The sequence below is a fragment of the Melozone crissalis genome, unplaced genomic scaffold, assembly GCF_028551555.1.
Source record: "Melozone crissalis strain CALT ecotype California unplaced genomic scaffold, PUWL_Pcris_2 ptg000034l_1, whole genome shotgun sequence".
Taxonomy (NCBI): Eukaryota; Metazoa; Chordata; class Aves; order Passeriformes; family Passerellidae; genus Melozone; species Melozone crissalis.
In genome coordinates, this window is record NW_026535812.1 from 10,735,323 (window position 1) to 10,757,622 (window position 22,300).

Genomic DNA, 22,300 nt, shown 5'->3' on the forward strand with positions numbered 1-22,300 from the left:
CTCCATATCCCAAAGAAACAATTTCCTGTCAGTGTAATCAACTGTTGTGTGGCTTTCGTTTTTTTTTGGATTTTTTTTTTTTTGAGCAAATCTTGAAGCATTATGAACTGGTTGGTAAAATCTAGAATTGAGCATTGTTTTCCTCTTTCTGAAAAATTACCATTCTCTGAGGCTTTGTGAAGACAACAGAATTGAACATACAAAACCACACATAAACATATATTTATATATGATTTCAGATTTAATTAGACTCTAGACATTCTCATCCTCAAGGGCTGAAGTTCTAATAACTTGTTAAAACATAATTTTGTATACACAGGAAACTTTAAGCTCAAACAGCTTTTGCTGTAACAAGCAATCTTGTTTAATTTCCTTAAAGATCATGGTGAATTTTTCTTCAACCTTAATGACTTTAGATCTTTCTTTCCCAAAACTTGTTTTCTGAGAAACTGTGATAGGCAGAAATTTATCATGTCAAAACAAGCTGCAGATATCCTTGGTGCTGCTCATCTTTGTCTCAGAAGGACTTTGTCTCATTTCAGAACAGCTCAATCATAGCAGATGTATATTGTACATGACAAACCCATGAAATGAGCTGGGCAGTCCACACTTCACCTCTCCTGTGGGACGTTAAATGATCCTTGGTACCTTTAATTTTCTTTCAGAGATTGTTTTATCAGGAAGCAAATACTGATGAAGATAAATGTTTTGGTCTGGTCAGGTCAGGTCATGGTTGCCAAGCTTGAGTCACTCCAGGGTGGTTTATGAGTTCCAAGGCTTTATATTGCATTTAATTTTTGTGTATAGCTTTTCATAACAGACTGTGAAGTCCAGGGTAGAAATTACTACATGGAAGTTTGGGACAGCATGTGATTTCTAAGTAACCCCAAGTAGATAAGTTGGCAGAGGTCAGCTGGTCAGATCCTAAGGAACAGAGGTTGGCTCAAAGTAATTTGGAAAGGCTCCAGAAACTGCTGCAAAAAGACAGTGCTATGGGGATGGGGGAATGCAGGAATGTGTGCCAGAGGTGTCCTTGCACATGGTCTGGTTTTACACAGGTCTGAGTGGAGATGACATTTGAGCCAGTGGTGGCAGGAGCGAAGGGTAAATCTTGGATCAGTTTAAACTCCATCTTATGAAACACAAACTCTTGCATTAGGACCATATAGACATGATATGACTCAGAGCTTTCCCCTTGGTACTTCTGTGGAGGAAGGATAATTTGGGCTACCCTGCAATGCTGGTTACAGGTAGGGTTACACACAACTGCTGTGCAAAAATGTATCTCTAGACACCATGTGAACTTTTGGCCATACTTCTTTGGTAACATACAGTATTGTTGTGATCAAAGACACGTGGTGAGAATAAATGGAATATTTCTTACAGCCTCTTGCTATTGTAAGGCACTTCTCCCTGTTAAATAGGTTCATGTGTTTAGACAAAGTGGGAGTTTGCACATGCATGAAAACTTGATTGGATATTCATGCTTTTAAAAGAACATACAAAGTCCTTATAGTAAAATAATATATGACTGCAGTGATCAAAAGTGTAGAAGCTTGAAGGAGTTGATCTAAATTAACAGAGCTAGTTAATTAATCACAAGCAATGTGAGAACAGGGACTCTTCGTATCTCTACCAGCATATTACCACTGCCATTCTTAAAATGGTAATTCTTCTTCTTTAAGTCTAATTAAAGCATTTAAGCATTTTTTTCAAAATATACTGAGGTGATCTGTACCAAAGGGCAAGAAAACGAACCCTCTTCTCCTTCAGCTGTCAGCCTGCAGTCCTGCTCTTTATAGCAAAAACTATCACTTGCCAAAATTTCATCCTCCTGTCTTGTACTTATCTTCATTCTTATTTAATTAAGACAAGTGCAGGGCCAATCCCACTGACACATTGTTAGAATTTTTCCTATCAGCTGAAAACTGAAAGCAGAATTTGATGCATTGACCATCCTCATGTGACAGCTGCACACACTATACTGCTGTATATCTGGTTTGGAGCAGGATCATCACACTCAGAAAATAATTCAGGATGAATCTGCATCATGCACTAAATGTGAAATCAGCAGTAATTCATGGTTCTAAAAAAAAGTTTTCCACTCTCATCTAGAGACTCAGCCGTCAGCATTACTCAGTGTGTTGTGAATCAATGAACTAAATCAGCCTCTAGCAGAGTGTGGATTAGAAAAGTCACTCTTTCCCAGAGGAAAATACTGCATATGAGTTTAGTGTAACAGCTTCCTGCTCCCTGATTTAGATCAGAAGACATTAAAATACAGTAAATATCTAAAACCGAGACAGCATTAAAAAGGCTCTGCTCCACAAATGAAACATCTGCGTCTTCGTGACTGAACATCTTAATTGCTTTGGTTAATTACTACTCATCAAAAAAGATAGGAAAGTGGGATATACAGAATAAAATGAGATATCAAGGGGCACATCTCCTGCATTCATTTAGGTTGGTCTGTGTAGTAACAGGCTACATCTCATATGGTTCCTGACAGGAGCCAGTCATGCCAAATATAACTGCTCAAACCTGCAAGTCAACTGTTTAAACTGTTCATTTGCAGCAGGAGCCCAGAGCATTTCACTCCACCACCAATTACACATCTAACTGCAAAACCACCTAACACAGGCTGAAAGAGAACTCTTCATCCTTTTCCACACACACACACACAAAAAGTAAACTTTCTCTGACAGTAGTGTAAAGAAGCCAAAAACATCCTGCTGTTTGTCAGAAGTATTGTCAGAAGTTAATAACTTTTCTTTTAGTGTGCTGACAGTCATAAAATTGACTTGTTTTACAATGAACAGCTCATGTGATACAGGCTACCCTTTAAAAGAGAGTGATACTTGTGAATGTGATCAATCAGGAGTTTTGTAAAGGCAGTGGTGGCACTTAGTGTTGTGCCACTCTCCTTCACTCTTATATAAACTAAATAACTCTGAGATTAAATGAAAATTTAAGATGTTTTCCCACACAGTAGATTTTCTGTCTATATGAGTCAGCAGTATTTTTAAAAACTGTTATTTTGCAAATGAACCCTTTGATCAAATGAAAGAAATATTGACATTTTATCTTTTAGCCATGTTGGGGTGAGGAAGAAAAGCCCAGTCCCAGCATACACATCTGTCTTATCAAGTTCCCTTTTTATATCAATGATATTATATCTAACAAATTTTCTGTGCAAGGTTTTCAGCATAAGGAAAAATCTTTAGCATCTACATGTTTTATCCTTCACTCTTCTTACAGAAAACAAACAAACAAAAAACTACAAACCCAACATGAAAGCATTATTAAAAGACAGAATTATGAGAAGACTGAATGAACTGTGAAAGTTTAAAATGAATGCTATCTTTTCAGCTCTAGAATTATGCCTGTGGGAGATAGTAGAGCTCTGAGGTTTATTGCAGAGTGAGAGGTGAAAGCCTGTCCTCCTCAATAGTGTCTGGTAGTGCCCCCTTCCCTCAGACTGTGCTGCCATAACAAGCTTCTAGGAAGGAGAAATAAAAGGTCTTCACCTTTTATTAACAGTTGTACTGAAATTAGCTACATGCATAAAATGACATTTGACCCCTCCTAATGACATACATACACACACAGGTGCCACTCCCCCCCCCTCCCCCCCAATGCTCTAAATTAAATTAATAACAACAACATATAAACCTGGTTTTAGGAAACAATAATAGCAGTCTATACCACCTCTTCTTGTAGAAACCATTCCAATCAAAGTTTTTTTCATGAAGGACCCTCCATTGCATTGACCTGAGGAAGCAAAGCTGTCTGGGTCCCAGAAAATTGTCATTTACTGAGAAGTAGTCCTGAAGGTTTTCATGCTATGCATGGCTTTTATTTCATATAATGAAATGTCAGATAATGAGGTAAATTAGAAAATTTCAATGGGAGTTTACCTCCCATTTATGTATAATGTATTTTGGGACCAGACCTTTTCTAAGTATCGCTTAAATTTTGTATTCCTCACTAAAGCTGAAAGCTAAAAAGCAAAGCTGTATATATACTGGACTTTGAATATAACATAAACTTAAAAGTTACCTTCTTACATGCTGTGACAGAGCTTCCCAAACTGCTTGCAGAACTGTCTGTGCTGCTGCCTTGGCGCTCTGGGACTTCACGCATCAGTGGAGATTCCAAGTTGCTGAAGAACAAAAAAGAAACAAGCCCCCAAAAACCTTTCCAGTGACTCAGCCACATAAATAACTCAAGTAATACCAAAACACAGGTCAGTAAAGAGATGTAACTTAGAATACTAGATGCTGTCTGTATTCTGCTAGCTGATGTTACCTACTAGTCTATTTATTGCTAATTTTCCCGTTTAGGAAGACTATCTTGAGCTTTTGGATATAAAATAGCAAACTGATGTCTTTTGAACACTAGAGGAAAGCATAAACTGCCTACAACGAGACCTGTCTGTCTTGAATGCCACTGTAAAAAGTGGCACTAGCTTGTTTTCATAAGCAGGCAGCTTGGAGCAGCAAATGAAATGCTTGGTAAACAACAGGAATATTTGCTGCATTTTTACCTGCCAGGAAGGAAGAAAAGGGGTAGTGATTGCAAAGTAAAAAACACAACAGCAGAGGCAGTATTCTGTAATCCAGATGGAACAGCTCAGTACACTGTAGGTTTGGGGCTAAGCTAAATCATGCACATATTCTGTTTTGTGATTCAGTGGTACACAACAAACATGTTTACTTTGGAACTGTGCAGATGTGAAGTACAAAGCCATAAAACCAAGTTCCCCCAGCCAAATTATTTGCATACACAGCAAGAACCAACCCTCATACTTTTCTTCTGGAATAGTTCAGGCCAGTCTTCACAGATCTTCCATCAATTAAAAATCACATTGTTCCAAGATTAATGCAGCTTCTCCCCCTGGTCATGACACAATCACAGTTAAAGGCCATATGTGCTAAAAGACTATTTATGCAGGAACATACTAAGAGAAAACTATCCTACATGGTCATGTTTTGCTTCTCAGATTGGGTCTTTGGAATGCTTAGGACTAGCCATGAATATATGCATTCCCACTGGTAAAAAACTGTGTCAATGAGAATTCTGCTGACGTGTGTAGTGCTATTCCACAATAATTTAAAAAAGTATCTAGATGCACTGGAACTAGAAGAGTGAATTAAAAAATATAAAACTAATTTAGGAATTTTTAATTTCTAGCTGGGGGGAAGTTTCATGAAATACATGGGAGGACTGAATATAGATGCACAAGAGAGACCAGAGGATTAATTGACTTGGAAAGTATGTTACCACTCAATACTCTGGAAGATACCAGCATCATTTGTATTTAGAAAGAAGACTTTTGCCTGTTTACAAAACTCTGCTTCATTGTTCAGATGATATAGATACACAGTAATATTTCTGGGCAGTAATTTCTCTGGCATTTGACACAGCAAAACAGCATTTTATAGCTCTTATACTGACTTCTTTAACAAAATGAGGGAAATTAAACACATGAAATCAATTCTGGCTTTCTACCTCCATCTAAAGTAGCAATCTCATATTCAGAGGGTCAAATCTTATATAAGTTAAGTATCCTCCTTGATAAGTCCACATTGAGATGCAGCCTTTGGGTGAGGTAAAACTCACCACTTCTAGCAGAAGCTGTGCACTGCCTCTTTTTATAAGATGCATCACCTCTGCAATCTGACAGAAAATTACAGATCAAGGCTGAACTACAAGACCTGTTGTACTCTTTTCTCCTGCTCTTCACTGAGAGGAAGGCTGAGGGCCCTGCCACAGGGAGCTGATGGGCTTCTAATGACTATTTGCTCTCAGTTCCACTGTGTGCAGGGAATTGAACTTCAGTGCCTGAAGTGTTGTTGAGTCTAACAGCAGCAAAGATAACAATTTGATAACTACCTGAAGGCCTTCTTTAGAACTTAATTAAACAGTACAAATAGAATATCACATTAAAGCATAGCTGGAAAATGTAGTTGAAGAGTTACATTCTGGAGTATAAACAAATCTGCACTATCTCTAGACAGTATATCAGCAAGGGGTAGCACATGACATGGGCCATACAAAGCAAAGCTCTCCTCCAAGTCATGCGGAAAGTGAAATGATCTGTAAAAGCTTCTTAATCCTTTAAAATCTGTGTTCTTTTCAAAATAAGCCCACTTTTCATTTGTAAATGTAGAAAACCCTGTTAAAAGCACATGGTAATTGAAATAAATGTAAAATGCCATTAAATATTTTCAATGAGACCAGGCACTCACTCATACTAAAGTTCAGACAGGAAACTCAACTGCCTTCGGTATTCCCAAAATTTAGTAAACCTAAATCCTCTTGTCACCTATCCCAGTCCTCAAGAGTTGTATTTCACATCCAGCTGATAACTTGGAGCACAGGGAAAATCAGCAACTGTGTTTCACAGGACAAGGGATACTGCATTTACAAGTATCTCTAACACTTTCAGAAGCACTTTCAGAGCTTCTTTTTTAGGTTCACATCTCTTGTTCTGTAACTGCTGAGCAGAATCCCTGTTCTCAGGCTGCACTGCAGTTCAGCTCCTGAATTGTGCCAGGGACAGGAGCTCTGGGCTCCCACCACTTGCAGACAGCTTAAACCAGTCAGGGTTCAGTTGCTGAAATGGAGAAAATTTTAACAAAGAAGTGTCAAAATAGGAGAGCTACATTCAGTTTTAGACTCCACAGCCTTTTCCTTATTGAGTTTATGGCTACACGATTTCTAGAAGAAGCACAGGGAAACCCCCCTGGCCACTCTCGCTGGTCACTCAGGTCCATGACTAGGTGTGACACAAAGGAGACGTGCAGCAATGCATGCCAGCTGAGGGGAAAATGAGCACCCAGCTGTGCTGCTGCAGGCTGGGAATTCAGCACCATAAAAATGAGTCTTCTGTAACTCAGGAAGTGCAGTGTATGAGGTCCTGCACAGATACTTTCAGGGGCAAAGGTCTTTCTTCCAACACTGAACGTGGATTTGGCTTTTCAACATCTCTTTTTCTATTATCTCAACTCTCAGTTAGGGCAAAGTTCCCTTTTCTCTTTATCCCATGGGTACCCTTCCTAAGCTTTCATTTTCAACAGGTGTTTTCTCAAGAGACCCTCCTCAGGCCATACAGCTCTGCCACCCTCGCTCTGTAGCAAAGGCACTAATATAAACCCATTTTTCACTAACTCTCCAGGGAAAAGATATTCTGGCTTTTAGAAGCTTCTGCTCTCATTAGTTCCTCAACAGCAGGAAGCAGAATGAAACTCTTGCGGAGATGCAGCCAGCTCATCATCAAGCAATAGCTCTGCATTCACATACTATGCTCGTTACTTCACATTAAGAGCTTACACCAAGTGCTGGACTTTCAAGACATCTGGCACAGATTGGAGCCTTTTCACTACAAGATAAAGAAAGCTGCTAGAGTTTTTAGGTCTCAGTTCTCAAGTTTTCTTGGCTCCCTTGTTTAGTATGTGATGGAGAAGGCTGATCTGTGTTAGATGTGCTCATCTGACTTGCAGGTACCACAAAAAGCCACAGGCATAGCAATCGATCTCTGTTAAGGAATGGCTCATTTTGAGAGTTTTCTTTTGGTGTGAAAGATCCTAACCTATAATTCAGCTTTTGAAACTGTAGTTGGGAACCTGGACCTAAGAGTTGGTGTTAAGTGCATAATTTTCACTTTGGTATTCACATTAATAGAGAAGTCTCCACACTTATTAACCACCAGGTGCTGTCTTACTGATTCATGAATTGTCACTAATAACTTTTTTTTCCTACAAGCTATATGCACTCACAAAGAATACAAACAAATTTCCTGGAAATTAGAGTTCTGTGGTAAATGACTGTGAGGTTTATATCACTGACTGTAATAATAACACATGGTGTATTACTGTCCAAAATGCAAACGAATTGCTTCATCTTTCCTATGTTAAATAATTCAAAAATACTGACCTCGATGACTCAAGACTTAATCAAAAAACCCACAGCTGCTCCTAAAAATAATTATCTCTGCAGATGTGGCAGATGGTGCTACATCAACTAAGATGAGGTAATTTAAAGAATTCCCCAGGTTATCACTAAAGAAAATTAATCTTGTGAAACAGTATCTGAAACTTCAATTTCCTACCATCTTGAACAAGCATAAACAGCTTCCCAAAACTTGCTGTTCAATAATCATTCCTAAGGAGCAATCTCAATAAATAGTAAGTGACCATTACATATATATTTTTTGAATCAATCATATTACAGCCTGCTGCTTTTTCACTTTTCATTATGACTCCTAATCTTGGCATTTTGAACATAGAAAACATACTGAACCATGAAAAAAATAATCTTGAAGGAAGCAAACTGAATGAACACAGGGAGGTTTGTCAGTGCAATTAATGCCAAGCTATAGTGAGCTCCATTTCTGTTGTTCTGCTAATATCTGTAGTGAACATCATGAACAACAAAAAAGGGATGCATCCCATTTTGAAATAGAAATATGAGAGAAGTGAAAGCAGAGCAAAATACCTTAGCATCTTCTTACTTCTACCCTCCCAAATAAACCTGAAAGCTACTAAGCAACTGAGGGAGGCAGCCAGCTTAATCCAGACCCTAAGCAAGAAGCAGTTTTGAAAGGCATGCAGTGTTCAAACAGCATCTCTTAACTTCAAAGCCTTTTGAAGTGGACAGACTGGTCATACTTTTTCCTCATTCTACCTTTCAAATTTTACAGTTTTAAATTTTACCTTTGCAAGTAAACAGGTCAGCAAAGTCACTAGGAGCAAAATCTTTAGATGTAACAGTGTCAAAGTTACTATTCTAATCCATATAAATGGTTTTTATTCAGTCTGGACAATGTGTATACTTCAATCAGAGCACAGATGGTTAGTCAAACAGATGCTCTATAAATATCTCTAACAAATGTCTTTCTGATTTTATTATGGATTTGGAACTCAAGAACAGAATATAATCACTGGCAATATCAGGATTGCATCTTGTAAGGTATTAATAGACTTTTTTCAGTCTCCCACGGCTGCTATTGGCTTCATGGGAAACAAAAATACTGAATATTTCCCTTCACTGTCTGTACACTCTGACAGGTACAGGACTGGGTTTTCCAGATGAGCACACTAAAAAGACTAGAAGTTTAAATGCTTTATATTCTGATTTCTCATTTCATAGTGTCTACTGGGTACTCTTGATTTACATTTCATTTTTATGAGTGATACAGCTGCCAAAAGACCAAGTCTTAAGCTACATGCTGATGAAAAACAGATGCAGAGAAAAGATAATCCATGCTGGGGTTCACTTCACAATGCCCAGAGAGCCCTGAATGACCTCCAAAATAAACCAGTAAATAAATCTATAAGTCTCTGTAAGCAGTAGCAATCATCAGCCTTCTTTCAAATCATGTTTTTAAAATATTATCAAAGAACAGGCAACAGTTTTACTGAAGAACAAATGTAAAAAAAACTAACTACATTTTTTATGATCTACTTAGAAATATTCCTTCCTTCTTGAGTTTACTGATTGAATTACTAAGGCTAAAATAACTTTATGTACAAGTCTGACAAACTCCTCCACATTCAGTAGCTATGGCAGGATATATTCAGTTCAGAGAGCTGACAATCAAATCAAAGAGTTGGCACTCAGGAGCTGAAAAACATATGATTGGGCTGGTGGCCTTTGACGGTCAGTAATTTACTGACAGAGAGTCAGCCCAATGTAAAACCGGCTTTTGCACACAGCTGATAGGCATCCTGCCTTTTCCCCACCTACCCCTGGATTTGAGATGCTGTAAGCCAATTCTAGACAGAACTTTGTTATGCTAGTAGAATGGCTACTTAATAAAGAAAACTTCCAGAAAGAAGTTCTGGAAGTTTTCCTTATTATTTCCTTATTTCCAGCCTTGGACCTTAGTCAGAGGAAACTACAGGAAAGGACAGGAGGAGCTGTGAGATCTCTTCTGGTGGGAAATGCCCACACCAATTCACAGGTAACAGGAACAGCTGCTGAGTTCCTGAGGTGCAGGGTGTTTTAGAAGGTACAAAAAGATGACCTGGATCAACAGCTAGGGATCAGCAAGGTCTGCTGAAGAAGAAGGGCTGACTTGCAGAAGATTAAGGACAGACCCTTAAATGCAGGGAAGGCTAAAGGACTTTACCTTATGGAGATGGACTGAAAGACAACTCAGACTGCTTTTCTTGCTTTTCTGCCCCAAAAGCAAGGAGTGTGTACTCAGGTCTGGAGTGCCAGCCAGTGGGAAACTAAGGCTCTGCTGAGGGTTTGACTGCAGGAAAGATAAGAAATCTTGTTAAAGGAAGGATTCTTTGAGCAATTAGCCTGTACACAAATAACTTAAGTGAGCAGTGCTGACTGGGAAGATGATTTTAGAGAGATACAGGCACAGGTATCACAGAAACATCAGAACAAGGCAGTTTCATTTCCTCTACAGCAAAGCAATAGAATTGCTACTATTTCAGCCTACTAAGTCAGCAAAAACCAATATAAAATCTGAAAAATTCTTAAAAACATGTCCCACAAAAAAATCCCTTATTCACCTACCGTATGTAGGTGTACTGTACAACACTACTGGTCCTTGTGTTGTGGAAAGGAGAACCAAAGAGGAAATAACTGTTTTTCCATTCTAGCAAAAATATGTTCCTGACTGTGTATTTATTAAGAAATTTATATTATTTCTGCATTTTTGATGGCAATGCCTATTCTTAATATAGGATGTGTTGTTAGTGCAGCACAATGTCATAGTTCAAATGTATGATGTTACCTGATCCTCCTTTAAAAAGACTGGAAAAAACATTGTGACACAGCTGGAAACTGGTGAAATTTCATCCAACTTAAATACATAACAAATGTGCAAGCAGCTCCCACAGATTTCAACTAGAAATAGAAATTCACAGCACTTTTCAGGATGAAATCAAAGACATTGAAAATTAGGCTGTCATGCCATAAACCACTGGGTAATTTTTCACAGCCTGTTTTATATGTTTCTTGTATCCAACAAACAACTTGTGTTCCCTGGCTGCTTCTCTCATCCTTTTGCTGTGCACAAACTGTCAGCTGGGAGTCCCAGGACAAGCAGCGCAACACCACACAGGAACACATAGGTGTTCTTATGTGGAGGATGTAAATTACACCTTAACTCATTCATTAAGTATTTTTGGCATCCTATTTATACTATATAGCCAAACACCACAGACAAGCTTCTCAAACAGCTTTTGTCATCAACAAATGTGATTCTCATTTGGAGCATCGGAGCAACAACAGTAAAATACTGACAAAACAAGCCTCAAAGCACAGAACATGCAAACCAGTATTTCACTATCTTAGAATTTTTTTAAAGGCCATCCTCTAAAGATCTCAAATTTAATTTATAAAAGTTTTTCAGTGATTATATTCAAGACAGATATTGAATATTTCTGAAGGCAAGAGTAATGTGACGAAGATGTTCATAACTTAGAAGTAAATGGATATGTCACGATTTTATTTGAATAGAAAATGTGTAGCTAATCAAACCTTGCTAGCTGTTCGTGTGTTTTCCTTTTTAGATTGATTATAAATCAAATAGACTGTACAAGCATAATTGAAATGTGGCAGGTAGTCAGGATTATGTGCGTGATCAGAAGGTGAACATCACTTTCATCTTTTGAATGGCATTTTCCTAATATTCAGCAGACACACTGAAATTCTTTGTACCACCTCTCCATAGAAAGAATAAATCTGGCTTTGGAATTATGAGATTAAGGAAGGGGTCCTGTCTGTACCTAAATACAGATATTTAAGATAGGAGCTTGGGAATTTCCCACTGTTGCAGCATCACTTTCAGCTACTTTCAAAAAAATAAAAAGCAAAAGTCGTAGTGAAAATGGACTGCTGATACTGGAAAACCAGATTTTTCATAACAGAATTTGAATTATGGAACAACCTGGGGCCTTGGAAACAAAAAAGTAAGCATATGACAAGCCAAGTGGTTATAGTATCATGATGTACAGTGTTCTTTATTACAAAGCATGAAAACTGACTTCAGTGTAGTGAAGATGCACCTGTCCATATCACAGAAGTTAATATCTCTGAATACTTTAGGAAATTATAACAAAATATTTATTCCAAATGCCTGAAGACTCCTCAGCCACCAGTAAGCCACAGAATGGGTCACTAAAGCATGACAACTTCTTTTTTCTTTTCTTTTTTTCCCTGTTTTTTTGGGGGGGAGGTGGGGGAGAGAAGCATTTCTGTGATCTAAGTCAATCAGAGCAGAGGGAGAAAAACATGATGAGGTGATCAGAGATTCCTATTATCAGGAATCTGTCAGGCATGCACTAGGTGAACCAGTGTCACACACAGGGACAGTGACACTGCAGAGTGATCCTTCCCACCAGCAAATAAATATCCAGGTCAGCCTGTGTGGATGCTCTCAGGTGGGAAGGAGGGAGTGCTTCAGGTGAAACAGGCAGATGAGCCTCACTCTCAGCACAGTGGTGGCTTGCAGGTATTTTGGGAGCCACCAAAGACATTCTGATCTCCTGTTTGGCAGAACAGATTTTAGCAGGTGCTTTGAACCCAAATGCTTGAATGCATCCCTTCTACTCAACAAGAGAACCAAGATTTTGCTGCTGTGAGCAAGGCCAGGAGAGTTGGTTGATACTCTTCTAAGGAGAGTCTGCTCTTCTTCCTCTGTTCTCAGTAATCACATTGCCCAATTGTAACATCATTTCTACTGTAAAATGAAGGCAATTTGTAGCCTATTGTAATTAGTTCCTTTGGTCAGGCACCTATACCAACATATCTATGCATCAAAAATAAAACTGGTCAAAATGACACTTCAGAGTTGGGATATTGGTCCCTACTAAACTCTATTTGATTATGGGAAATATTTTACCTTAACAGTATCTACAGTACTTTCAAAAGTACCTATCCAGCAAATGTATTATTTCTAGTGAATGCATATATTTCTTCAACTTCATTATTTTTCCCAGCCCTTTCAATTTGCAAGGAAGCCAAGTTGGTTTAGATTCCTGCTAAACCTTCCAAAACATTGTCTAGGATTGTAATGGAGTTCAGAAAGCAATATGTTTTTACCTTGACTAATGATATTAGAAAAGTAAAACAATAGTCTAAAAATAAGTGTTTTCATCTGAAATATTCACAGAAATTTCCTATTCTCTTTAATCCAGTATTGTTTCTATGACCACCTGCAGTTACACTTGTAAACTAGTTGAAATGTCAGGGTACATTCTGCTTATTTTAATGCCAAAGAATACATTTTGTCCTGGTTTATTCACAACAGATCTTATTTTAACATATTTTACATGCCTGAAATATTCTTGAACAATTCTGATTTGCTACTAATATCCCAAAGAAACAAAAATCTTACCAATTTTGATGCTGTGTGAATATGTCAATGAGTACAGTCTGTGATTAGAGAGAAAAAAAATCTCAAAACTCATTACCTTAAAAGTATGGTTTTTTTAAAAAAGAATGGTAACATTGTAAGAGATGTGAATTAAATGAACCTGCCTCTAATCACCTTGGCTTTTAATATGATAAAACATGGTTTTGTGCCATTCTGTCAAGATACTGCAAACATTATATTTGGTTTAACTAGCTTCAATTTGTGAATTTCCTTTTTTCCATAGACTGTAATGTGATAAACAGGATTGAGTGGTAGGTGAAGGCAACATTCACAACTTTCTCCTCACTTATACCAGCTTAAAAAAAGCATGAGATTTCAGTCCAAGAAACTTGAGCTTTTTTGGCAATATGAGTGCTTATTTCTGCTCTCTAAAATCTACAGCCTTTCATACTCTATAATGAACATGGGACATTATCTCTGGGAGTCTAACAGTGAATCAGGTCAATGTGTTACTAATTTAATTAATTCCTTGGTAGCATGATGTAGACAAACTGCCACTGCTTTGCAATGAACCTCAGATTAATTATGAAATGTTGTGATACCTGGGTTTGACATGGTTAACTTGTTCCCATTGGGATGCACAAGGTGCAGCAGGACCATCTGCCCCACGGCCTGAGCTCAGGTTAAGCTCTCAGACAACTTTATCACTGCCTGCAGGGTGATTCTGTGAGTACTGGCCAAATGAGTATTCCTACACTTACAACTGATGAAAAAAAAATATAAACCAGCTCTTCCTATTAACTTCATTAAGATCAGAGGTTGCCACTTGTTTCATGCCTTTGGCTGTGCTTAAATTTTACTCTGAACATTAAGCTCTTTCAATTCAGAGGAACGAAAACACAAGTACGTACTTAAATCCAGGTTTAACCATATTCATTCCTGTTGTTTCATTAGTGGGGGTCACTGTAACAACTGCAGCTACAAAAAGACACAGGTAACACAGAGGTCTGGTTCTGTGTATGCAAAAGCAATTCATGCAAAGTAAATCCAGTCCTACAGCCTCTTTGTTTGTTTCATTATTGGACTTGGACTAGTATTTGTATTTATATTACTTGTATATGGTCTGTCGCTATTTTTTCAGTAGTCAATTATTTTTCTTATATGTGATGTCTTAAAAGCCTTGCCTTCGGAATCAGAAAATCACCTGTTGCACACAACAAATACATACTTAACTATAAAATAATTTTTCTAGTATGAAATAAAAATCTGCAACTGTTTCTAGTACCAAAAACCACCTCTCTCTTATAGTCATGTACACTGTTCCATAATGCACAGATTCCCAAAATCTCGGAAGTATGGGTATATTTGTAAAAACTCTGTGTTTGGTAGCTCTACTAACCTTAAATTACATCATGTAAACACTGATACGGGTCATATATGCTACCTTTGGGAAAGTGGATAAAGTGACCATTGGATTTCACTGAATTTATGGCATGTATTATGTTTAGGATTGAAGGTCTTAGCAGATACAATGTGATCTACAACTAAGCTCCCTAAGACCTGGGCTATTACTTCTGTATTTTAAAATGTTCAAGAAGCATTTTGATTTATTCCAGTTGAGGGGAAGGCCTTATTCCAGAGTTTATGTGAGGATAACAGGTTTTCATTTCAACACCACAGCACGCAAATCTTTTCCTTTTAAAAATAAATGACCTGTTCATTTTTATTAGATGTCTACAATGGTAATACACATTTTTCACTGAGAAGGAGGACATTGCCCTGACAACATAGAAGAGGAACAATCTATAAGTATGTTGTTGAAACATTACCCTGCTGATTTGATTTCTTCTCTTTTCAAATTGAAATAGCACAGATGGTTATAAATGCATCTTAGGGGAAACAGATTGGGACCTGATTTAAACACAGTTCTGGAAACTAAAGAGTCGTTTCTTTCTCCCTTTAATATTCTGAGGAGCCACTGCGTGTAATGAACAGCTCCACAGCTGATGGAATGCCTGTACATGAAATTTTGATAACTATGCAATCTCACAGAGACTACATGAGGACCACAGATATTTTTCACTGCTAAAAGAAAATACAAGTCAGCCCTATGAAATTCTGTGCATTTTTCTGTTTAGAAAGTTTTAACTACACCACAACAATGTATTTGTTCAATGAATTTCAATTTCCTAGCAATTCATGTAATAGATCAAAACTTTTCCAGAAAATTAAAAAACTCCTATAATACTTGGAAGATAGTTATTGCAAGTGCATGGAGCCAGCTCAGGACAGTGCATAAAGGCTAAGTTTCAGTCTTAAAAGTCACTGCCTAGGATTATACAGGACTTGCTGACCAGTTCTGAATTTCACTAGCAGTGAAATATGTACTCCAGCATCAAGTTCTGTGTTAGCAGTTTTAGAAAATAACTTTTTCTTTCAGTGATAAATCTAATTTAATTAAGACTTACAAATGACACTTTCTTACATAGCAGTCAAGAATAATTAGATGTAAAAGAAATTGTGATGTCACAACCAAGAGGAAACCTAACTTTGATAACTACTCATTGTGTGTCGTGGGCACTGGCAGTAGCCAGATATTTAATAATAACCAGGCAAGTCTTGCAGTGAAGAAAATTACTGAGGGAAACTCCAGAGATTAATGACAACAATCCAAAGGCTGACAAGACTTAAAAAAGAAGTTTTAAAATTCATTCTGGGCAGCAAATTAATCCCAGTTATTGTAGTATTAATCTGCACATGCTAACTTTGTAGTTCGGGTTAAAAGACAACCAGAAATACGCAGTATATTTTCTTTCTCTCTTTCAGTGAAGCAGGAGGAAGGGAAGCCGTACTGCACATGCTCTCTGAAGCACTATTGAATCCACTGATAAGCAAAGAGGTGGTTAAAAAATTGGGAAACAAGCCCCACCAGTTTCTGACACTGAGATCCTGAGAGATGTGAAGTTTTACAAAGTGCCTCATCCCTGTGAGTGCCAGGCAGGCTTCCCCTTTCTGCTTCTCCCCAGAGAGCACAGGCAAGAGCCTGCTCAACACATCAGGAGAGGAGGAGCTGCTGCTGCATTTTATCCAGTGAGTTGGTAATTAAAACTATTGTTCTGATGTAGAAGTTTAATTAGTTTTCCTTCTTCTGAGTTACTGCTCAAAACTACGTGGCTATTAGTGCTTGCAGCAAGGAGGAGAAGGGTTGGTGTGCACAGGCAGGGTGTGAACAGAGGGACTGACACTACTGCAACCACAAAGGGGAGAAGGGATGCACGGGATTAGAGCTGGAGCTGAAAGAGGAGATTAATGGATATTTTCAGGAAAATAGTGAGAAATTCATGTGGGAGGCTAGGGTAGGCAGGATTAGAGAATTCAAACCAGATGGGATTGATTAAATAAGGAAGAAATGGAGATGCCAAGCCTGGACATAAGCTGTAGTGTACAAGTGGGTTAGTGAAACAAAGCATGGAAATTCTATAGTTAACTTCTTTACTACTTCTACGAGTCTCCTTCCTCCCTTCACCCACAGTCCCATCCCTCAAGGGATCAAATCCCTCGTGCACAGACTTATGACGTTTGACAGTTTAGGTTCCTCTTGGTTTTAGCTGATTTTTTTTTCTCCCCTGACCTCACTGAAGGAAAGCGTCTCTGAGAATTTTGTCTATGTTTAACAACACAGGTTAGCCAGGTTAGTGAACTGCTTCAATAAATTGCCCATGAAAACAGGGCACAGCATGTCATTTCAGGAATTCCCACCACTGAGACTGAAACTAACATTGGAAGAAGTTAGTGAATATTGAAACTTATCAGATAATTTTTCTGGCTGCTACACTCATAATATCTGGTACATTCGTCAGCTAATTTGCAAATAAAAAGCATACCCAGCAAGCATTAAACTGATTCCTCTGGTTGGGCTGCAGTACTGGTTCTGCATGAGTGCAGAAAAATAAATTTCATCCTCATATGTGACACCAGCTGCTGCTCTAATGCACGTAGTTTCCTGATAATGGGAGTTCTGACATTACTCACTTGTTCAGGGGACTTATTTCCTCTCTCTATTTTAAATAAGATTTGTAATACGTTCGATTTTCCTTTACTCACAGAGGTGGAAAAATATGGAGAACAGGCCTGTAAGTTGTGCTCTATGTGGTCAGTCCCACCAAACATTACCCATTGCTCCTCTTCACTTGTATCATTTCACTCATCACTGGTAATTTTTCAGAATAAATGTTTAGTATTTATTTCTGTTTATATGTTGCTTTTCTGATTATTTTATTTTTGTTGGCATTCTCTTTTCTTTAATGATTTATTCCAATGAATTGTTATCTGCAGCTTATTCCCATGGCTGTTGTGGAGTCTTTGCCTGCAATCTTGTCTCCTTAAAGGATCAAAGTTTTATTTCACTCATTCCTAAAAGCATCTTAGTTCAAAGCCACCAAATCTGTTTTCTCTGTTATACAAGATGCAGGCTGCCTTGCTGGAGCACAAGAGCAGCTGTCAGCTCTGTCTGTGACAGTGTTACAGTGAAAATTCCAGAGATACTCAGTGAGTGCCACATGCCTGCTGCCTGTAAGGAAGCTCTGACACAGCCACAGCTTTTGGATCTCTTCTCAGCTTCAAATATCTTACCTTACCTCCTTACATCTGTTATCAGCCCTAGCATGTTCATCAAATGTAAACAGTGCTTGGTTTCCACCAGGATCCTGTAAAACCAGAAAGGCCTTTCCCAGCCATTCTCTGGGCACTCTGTGCCACACCAGGTATTTCTGAGATGTGGCAAAGATCATTTTGTGTTGGTGATTCAACGCTTTTTTTATTACATGCAGAGCAAGTTCTCAGAAATAGAGGGAACTTGTCTATTCTCGGACTTGTCTTTTCACTTTTTAAAACGTAAAACCTGCTACTTCTCATCTCTGTTGAATGTACAGGCATTTTAATTTTTCCAAATTACTATTCAGTCTAATGTTGCTTCTAAGCTCCACTGCTGTTTCCAATTATGAATTGAAGCACACTTTTAATTCCTCCCTTTCTTTCCAGTATTTACACAAAAGTTGTGTTGAAAGCAGGTTCCAGTCCAAAAGACGTGTTGAAAGACTTTTATTTGGCAGCCAATGTTTCTTTCGGATACAGAAAACTGCATATGTTTATAGGTTTGGTTTCATAAGCTTGAGCAGAAAAACTGCAGTTTTACAGAAGAGGGTGGTTGTATGTCCTTAAGCAGCAGCATCCCAGATAGTCACTAACACAGGGGCCAGAAACAAGGAAGTTCCTGCCTCATGTGTAAAAAGTTCATGCCTTTTTCTTCCTGTCTCTCACCTGATAAGGCAAAGTGCAAGCTGGTATATTTTTTTAATGTGGGGGTGTTTTTCCTCCTCCATAAAGAAACCCCAACAAACCAAAACCAGCCACCACAAACAAACAAAAAACCCCCAAAATAAATCCTTATAGATCACATTTCCAGCTCCCCAACTGCAACATGCATCAAAAATGCTGCTTGAGGGGAGAGTGGCAGCTACCAGCTCTGTGCAGTTCTCTGCAGCTGCTCATCTGACCCCCAGGCTAAGTGTTCACTGCAAGAAGCTGCTGCTGGAAATGCTCAATTATCAGAAGCCTGAAGGCCACTTGCCTGCACTGCTCTGCAGTGACTGCTGGCATCCCAGCCCAGGGTTTATGGATTTGCCTTCAGCTATGGAAGCCAAAGGAAGGGAAGGCACTGAGCAGGAGCTGATGTGCAGCTGAGTTTCTGAGCTCTGGGAGTGATGGTGATGTGTGACAGTCAGCAAGTGGGCAGAGCTGTGGCCTCCACTGAGGAAGGGATGTGTAGGTGACTGAGATAAGGTGTAAACAGGCACAGAAACAGGTTAATAAAGCCTGAAGTGATTCTGTAAGGAAAATGAAAAATACCCTTGATTTCTAACAGTTTGACAGTGAAAACTTTCTTTGGTGAGGTCAGTAAAGGTAACTCCCAAATGCTGACATTCAAAGTTTGCATTTCTCAACAGCTGTTGTGACTACATCTCAAATAAAAGTTGTCTAAATATTGTATGGTGGGCATAATGAGCTGCAGGTGTATGATGATAAGTTATCTGTCCCATGGCTGACAAGATGCGCTTGTTTTTTTTTTTTTAATTCAGGGTTTCCTGACGAAGACAGGCATGACCTGAATAAACTACTTGCTGTTTTGGTCACCCCTCCTGGAGTCCTGGGATCCTTATTCCAGACAGAAAGCTTACAATTAAAGCTTCAGCAAGGAAAGGGTTACCTTGATTAACAAATAACAAGCAGCTGTCAAAAGAGCCTCAGGAGATAAAAGAGAGAACTGGTAGCTCTTGGTGTAGGGAGTCTGACCTGCTTAAGCTCTGGGAAGAGAGTCACTTTTCAGGAAGATGAAAGAGGTACCTTGCTCACATGAATAGGATTAGCCTTGGCCTTGCTACAGAAATAGGCAATTCTATCTGGGTTAATAGGCCTATTGCAGAGGTGAAGAGATGACCAGATGGCAGAGCTCTGGAATGGACTAGGACTGGCTTCCTCAGTTTCTAAACACAGAGAGGAAAAGCTTAGCAACGATTATGGAGTTGGAAAATGACTGTAGGCTTGTGAGAAGGTAAATTTGTAACAATGAGAACAAGACCATAGGCAAGAAAAGCAGCAGCTTGTCCAATTCTTGATACCTTCAAGACTGTCTTGCTGGAATATCTATTTATCTTGGGGTCAAGACTGCATTCTACCCTATTTTTGTAGAGTGTGAAATACAAGAAGTCATGTTAGATAACCTAAAAGCCTCTCTTGCCTTAAAGTCTGCATCATTCTCTCTTTCAGATAGTGACTTCCCATAAAATACTAAAGTTACTATAATCTCTTTGCTATTCATAGTGTAAAAATGCATTAAAATTATGTGCCATGATCAATAACAAAAATTAAAAAGCTAAGTAATCTTCTCTTCACCCTGAAATATCAAGGGAAAAATTGGCAAGGACTATTTCTAGACCAGGCAATTCTGATGGAAGTGCAAAAGCATTATTAAGGTTTGGTCAGTAAATGTTATTGATATGAACCACTATTCAATCAGTCTCTCTAAGGGATTGCTTTAAAGCTTTTTGTTTCTTTCAAGTAAATAGAAGCAATTTCTCCTCAAAGTAATTATCGCCCACTCAGGTGTCGTTGTCCCTCCCTCCCCCAAGTAGTTCCTCATGTGTGTTTAGGTAGTTACACATCGTTTCACCATCTTCCTTTTTAGGTTGTGCATCCTCCAAACTTTATTTCTATCCGTTTTTTACGACTCCTTTAGACATTGCACTGGGAGCAACTAAACCAAAACGAATTGCAATAATTGACAACATATGGGTTTTATCTATGATAGTTTTAAATGGTACATTTCTATAATACTTCTGTCTGCCTGCTACTATCAAAATGCAATTTACTTGTGATTGTTGAAAATTATGCTTAACCACATCTTGCATCTCCGGTAGGCTCCTGCTGCCCGTACATCCATTTCCGTCTCGCAGGAAGTTTTGCGCTAATCGGTTCTTCATGACCGCTATAAATGCGCGTTCGGTGGAGCCAGGGTAACACAACTACAGTGATTTTTAGCTTTTTCTTTCATCGTGAAGCAATCTGATTAACTAGGCAGCGGACACGCGTCGAAGTGATTTAAGCACAACATCCTAAAGGTATCATTAAGCACTAATTAACTTACCGACTCTCTCGAGATGCTACGGCATGAGAACCAGCTGTTAGAGCGAATTTAGACGACCATGGCTATTTTTTCTTTCTACTGTAAGAAAAGCCCTCTAGTTGCTGCTTTAGCCGTAGGGGCAGAGCCGCGGCGGTGACCGAGTACCTCCCGGCAGGTGCGGCGCGCCGCCCGCCCCTCCGCGGCCGCACGCCAATTCCCGGAGCCCCTCCGCGCCCAGCAGCGGCTCCGCTCCGCCGCGGGCACCGCGGAACCCAAGCGCGGCTCCTCGGGCCGGGGAGCCCGTCCGTCCCGCGGGTTGCTGTGCCGCGGAGAGCGCGGTGGGGGTGCCCGGCAGCGTGCGGTGCCCGGCGCCGATACTCACCCGGCGGCTCCGCGGCCGCCCTCGCGCGGCGCGGCCCCGAGCGGCGCGGCCGGGAGCGCGCAGGCGGCGGCGCGCGGGGAGGGGCGCGGGCCCTACCTGGGGGCGGCGGGCGGGGGGCGCCCGGCCATGGCGGCGGCGACGGCGGCGGGACCGGACCCTCCGCTCCGGCCGTGTCGGGGCAGCGACGGCGCGTCCCCGGCGCTGCGGCGCCTCCCGGCCCTGCCCTCCGCCTCACTCCTCCCCCGCCCGCCCCGCCGCCCACCCGGCCCTCCCTCGCGGCCGGGCCCTGCGCTCCCGGGGGTGCGGGCTGCGGCGGGGCCGAGCGCGGCACCTCAGGGACCGCAGGGAGCCCCGAGAGGCACCGTCCCTGTTAGGGCAGCGCCGTGCCCCGCTCTCCTCGCACCTGCGGACCGCTGCCTGGCAGCCGGAGCCCGGCCGGGACATGCGGGAGGCGCAGCCGGTCGGAGCTGTTCGCTGGAGCGGTGGCGGCTGCGGGAGTTCAGGATGGCCGCAGAAGTTGCTGGCGTTGTGCTCCGGCCGCAGTGTGGGAACGGGGATGTGACAGCGAGGTGCGCGTTGGCTCCAGAGAGATACGGGCGATCCTTGCCGAGTCCTCGTTACGAATGTCATGATGTTCCTGGAGCCCCAGCCCCGTAAACCATGTGATTTAAATGACAGGGATTGCTTTCTGGCTGTCTCAGATGTGACACACAAGCATTTAGAGAAGGAGCCTAGAGTTAACTACAACTTACCTCTTGTTTTGAGCTCATTCAGACTATTTTATTTGGTTACTTTCGGCAAACTTTCCTTGGTTTGTTTGCTTTTTCTTTTCAGGAAAATACCGAGTGCGTTGAGGCTTGGCTCTATCATGTTTGCATAACCATGTCAGAGAATC

The 22,300-nt window shown here is 40.2% G+C and overlaps 1 protein-coding gene across 7 annotated transcripts in view; it reads right to left on the reverse strand.

The window, feature by feature from the left end:
• The window catches only part of SPHKAP (SPHK1 interactor, AKAP domain containing), a 62,064-nt gene extending 40,029 nt beyond the window's left edge, over positions 1-22,035 (reverse strand). For 2 of the 7 annotated variants that reach the window (XM_054282391.1, XM_054282396.1), the window contains exons 1-2: positions 21,809-21,937; positions 4,060-4,162 (exon numbers count right to left, since the gene is read on the reverse strand). In XM_054282391.1, the coding sequence (XP_054138366.1) occupies positions 4,060-4,162; positions 21,809-21,849 (144 nt within the window). In that variant the 5' untranslated portion in view covers positions 21,850-21,937. Of the gene's footprint in view, positions 1-4,059; positions 4,163-10,135; positions 10,262-21,044; positions 21,195-21,501; positions 21,576-21,808 lie in introns of those variants that run through there. The other 5 variants (XM_054282394.1, XM_054282393.1, XM_054282390.1 and 2 more) reach the window with 5 other exon arrangements.
• Between the last annotated feature and the right edge of the window lie 265 nt (positions 22,036-22,300).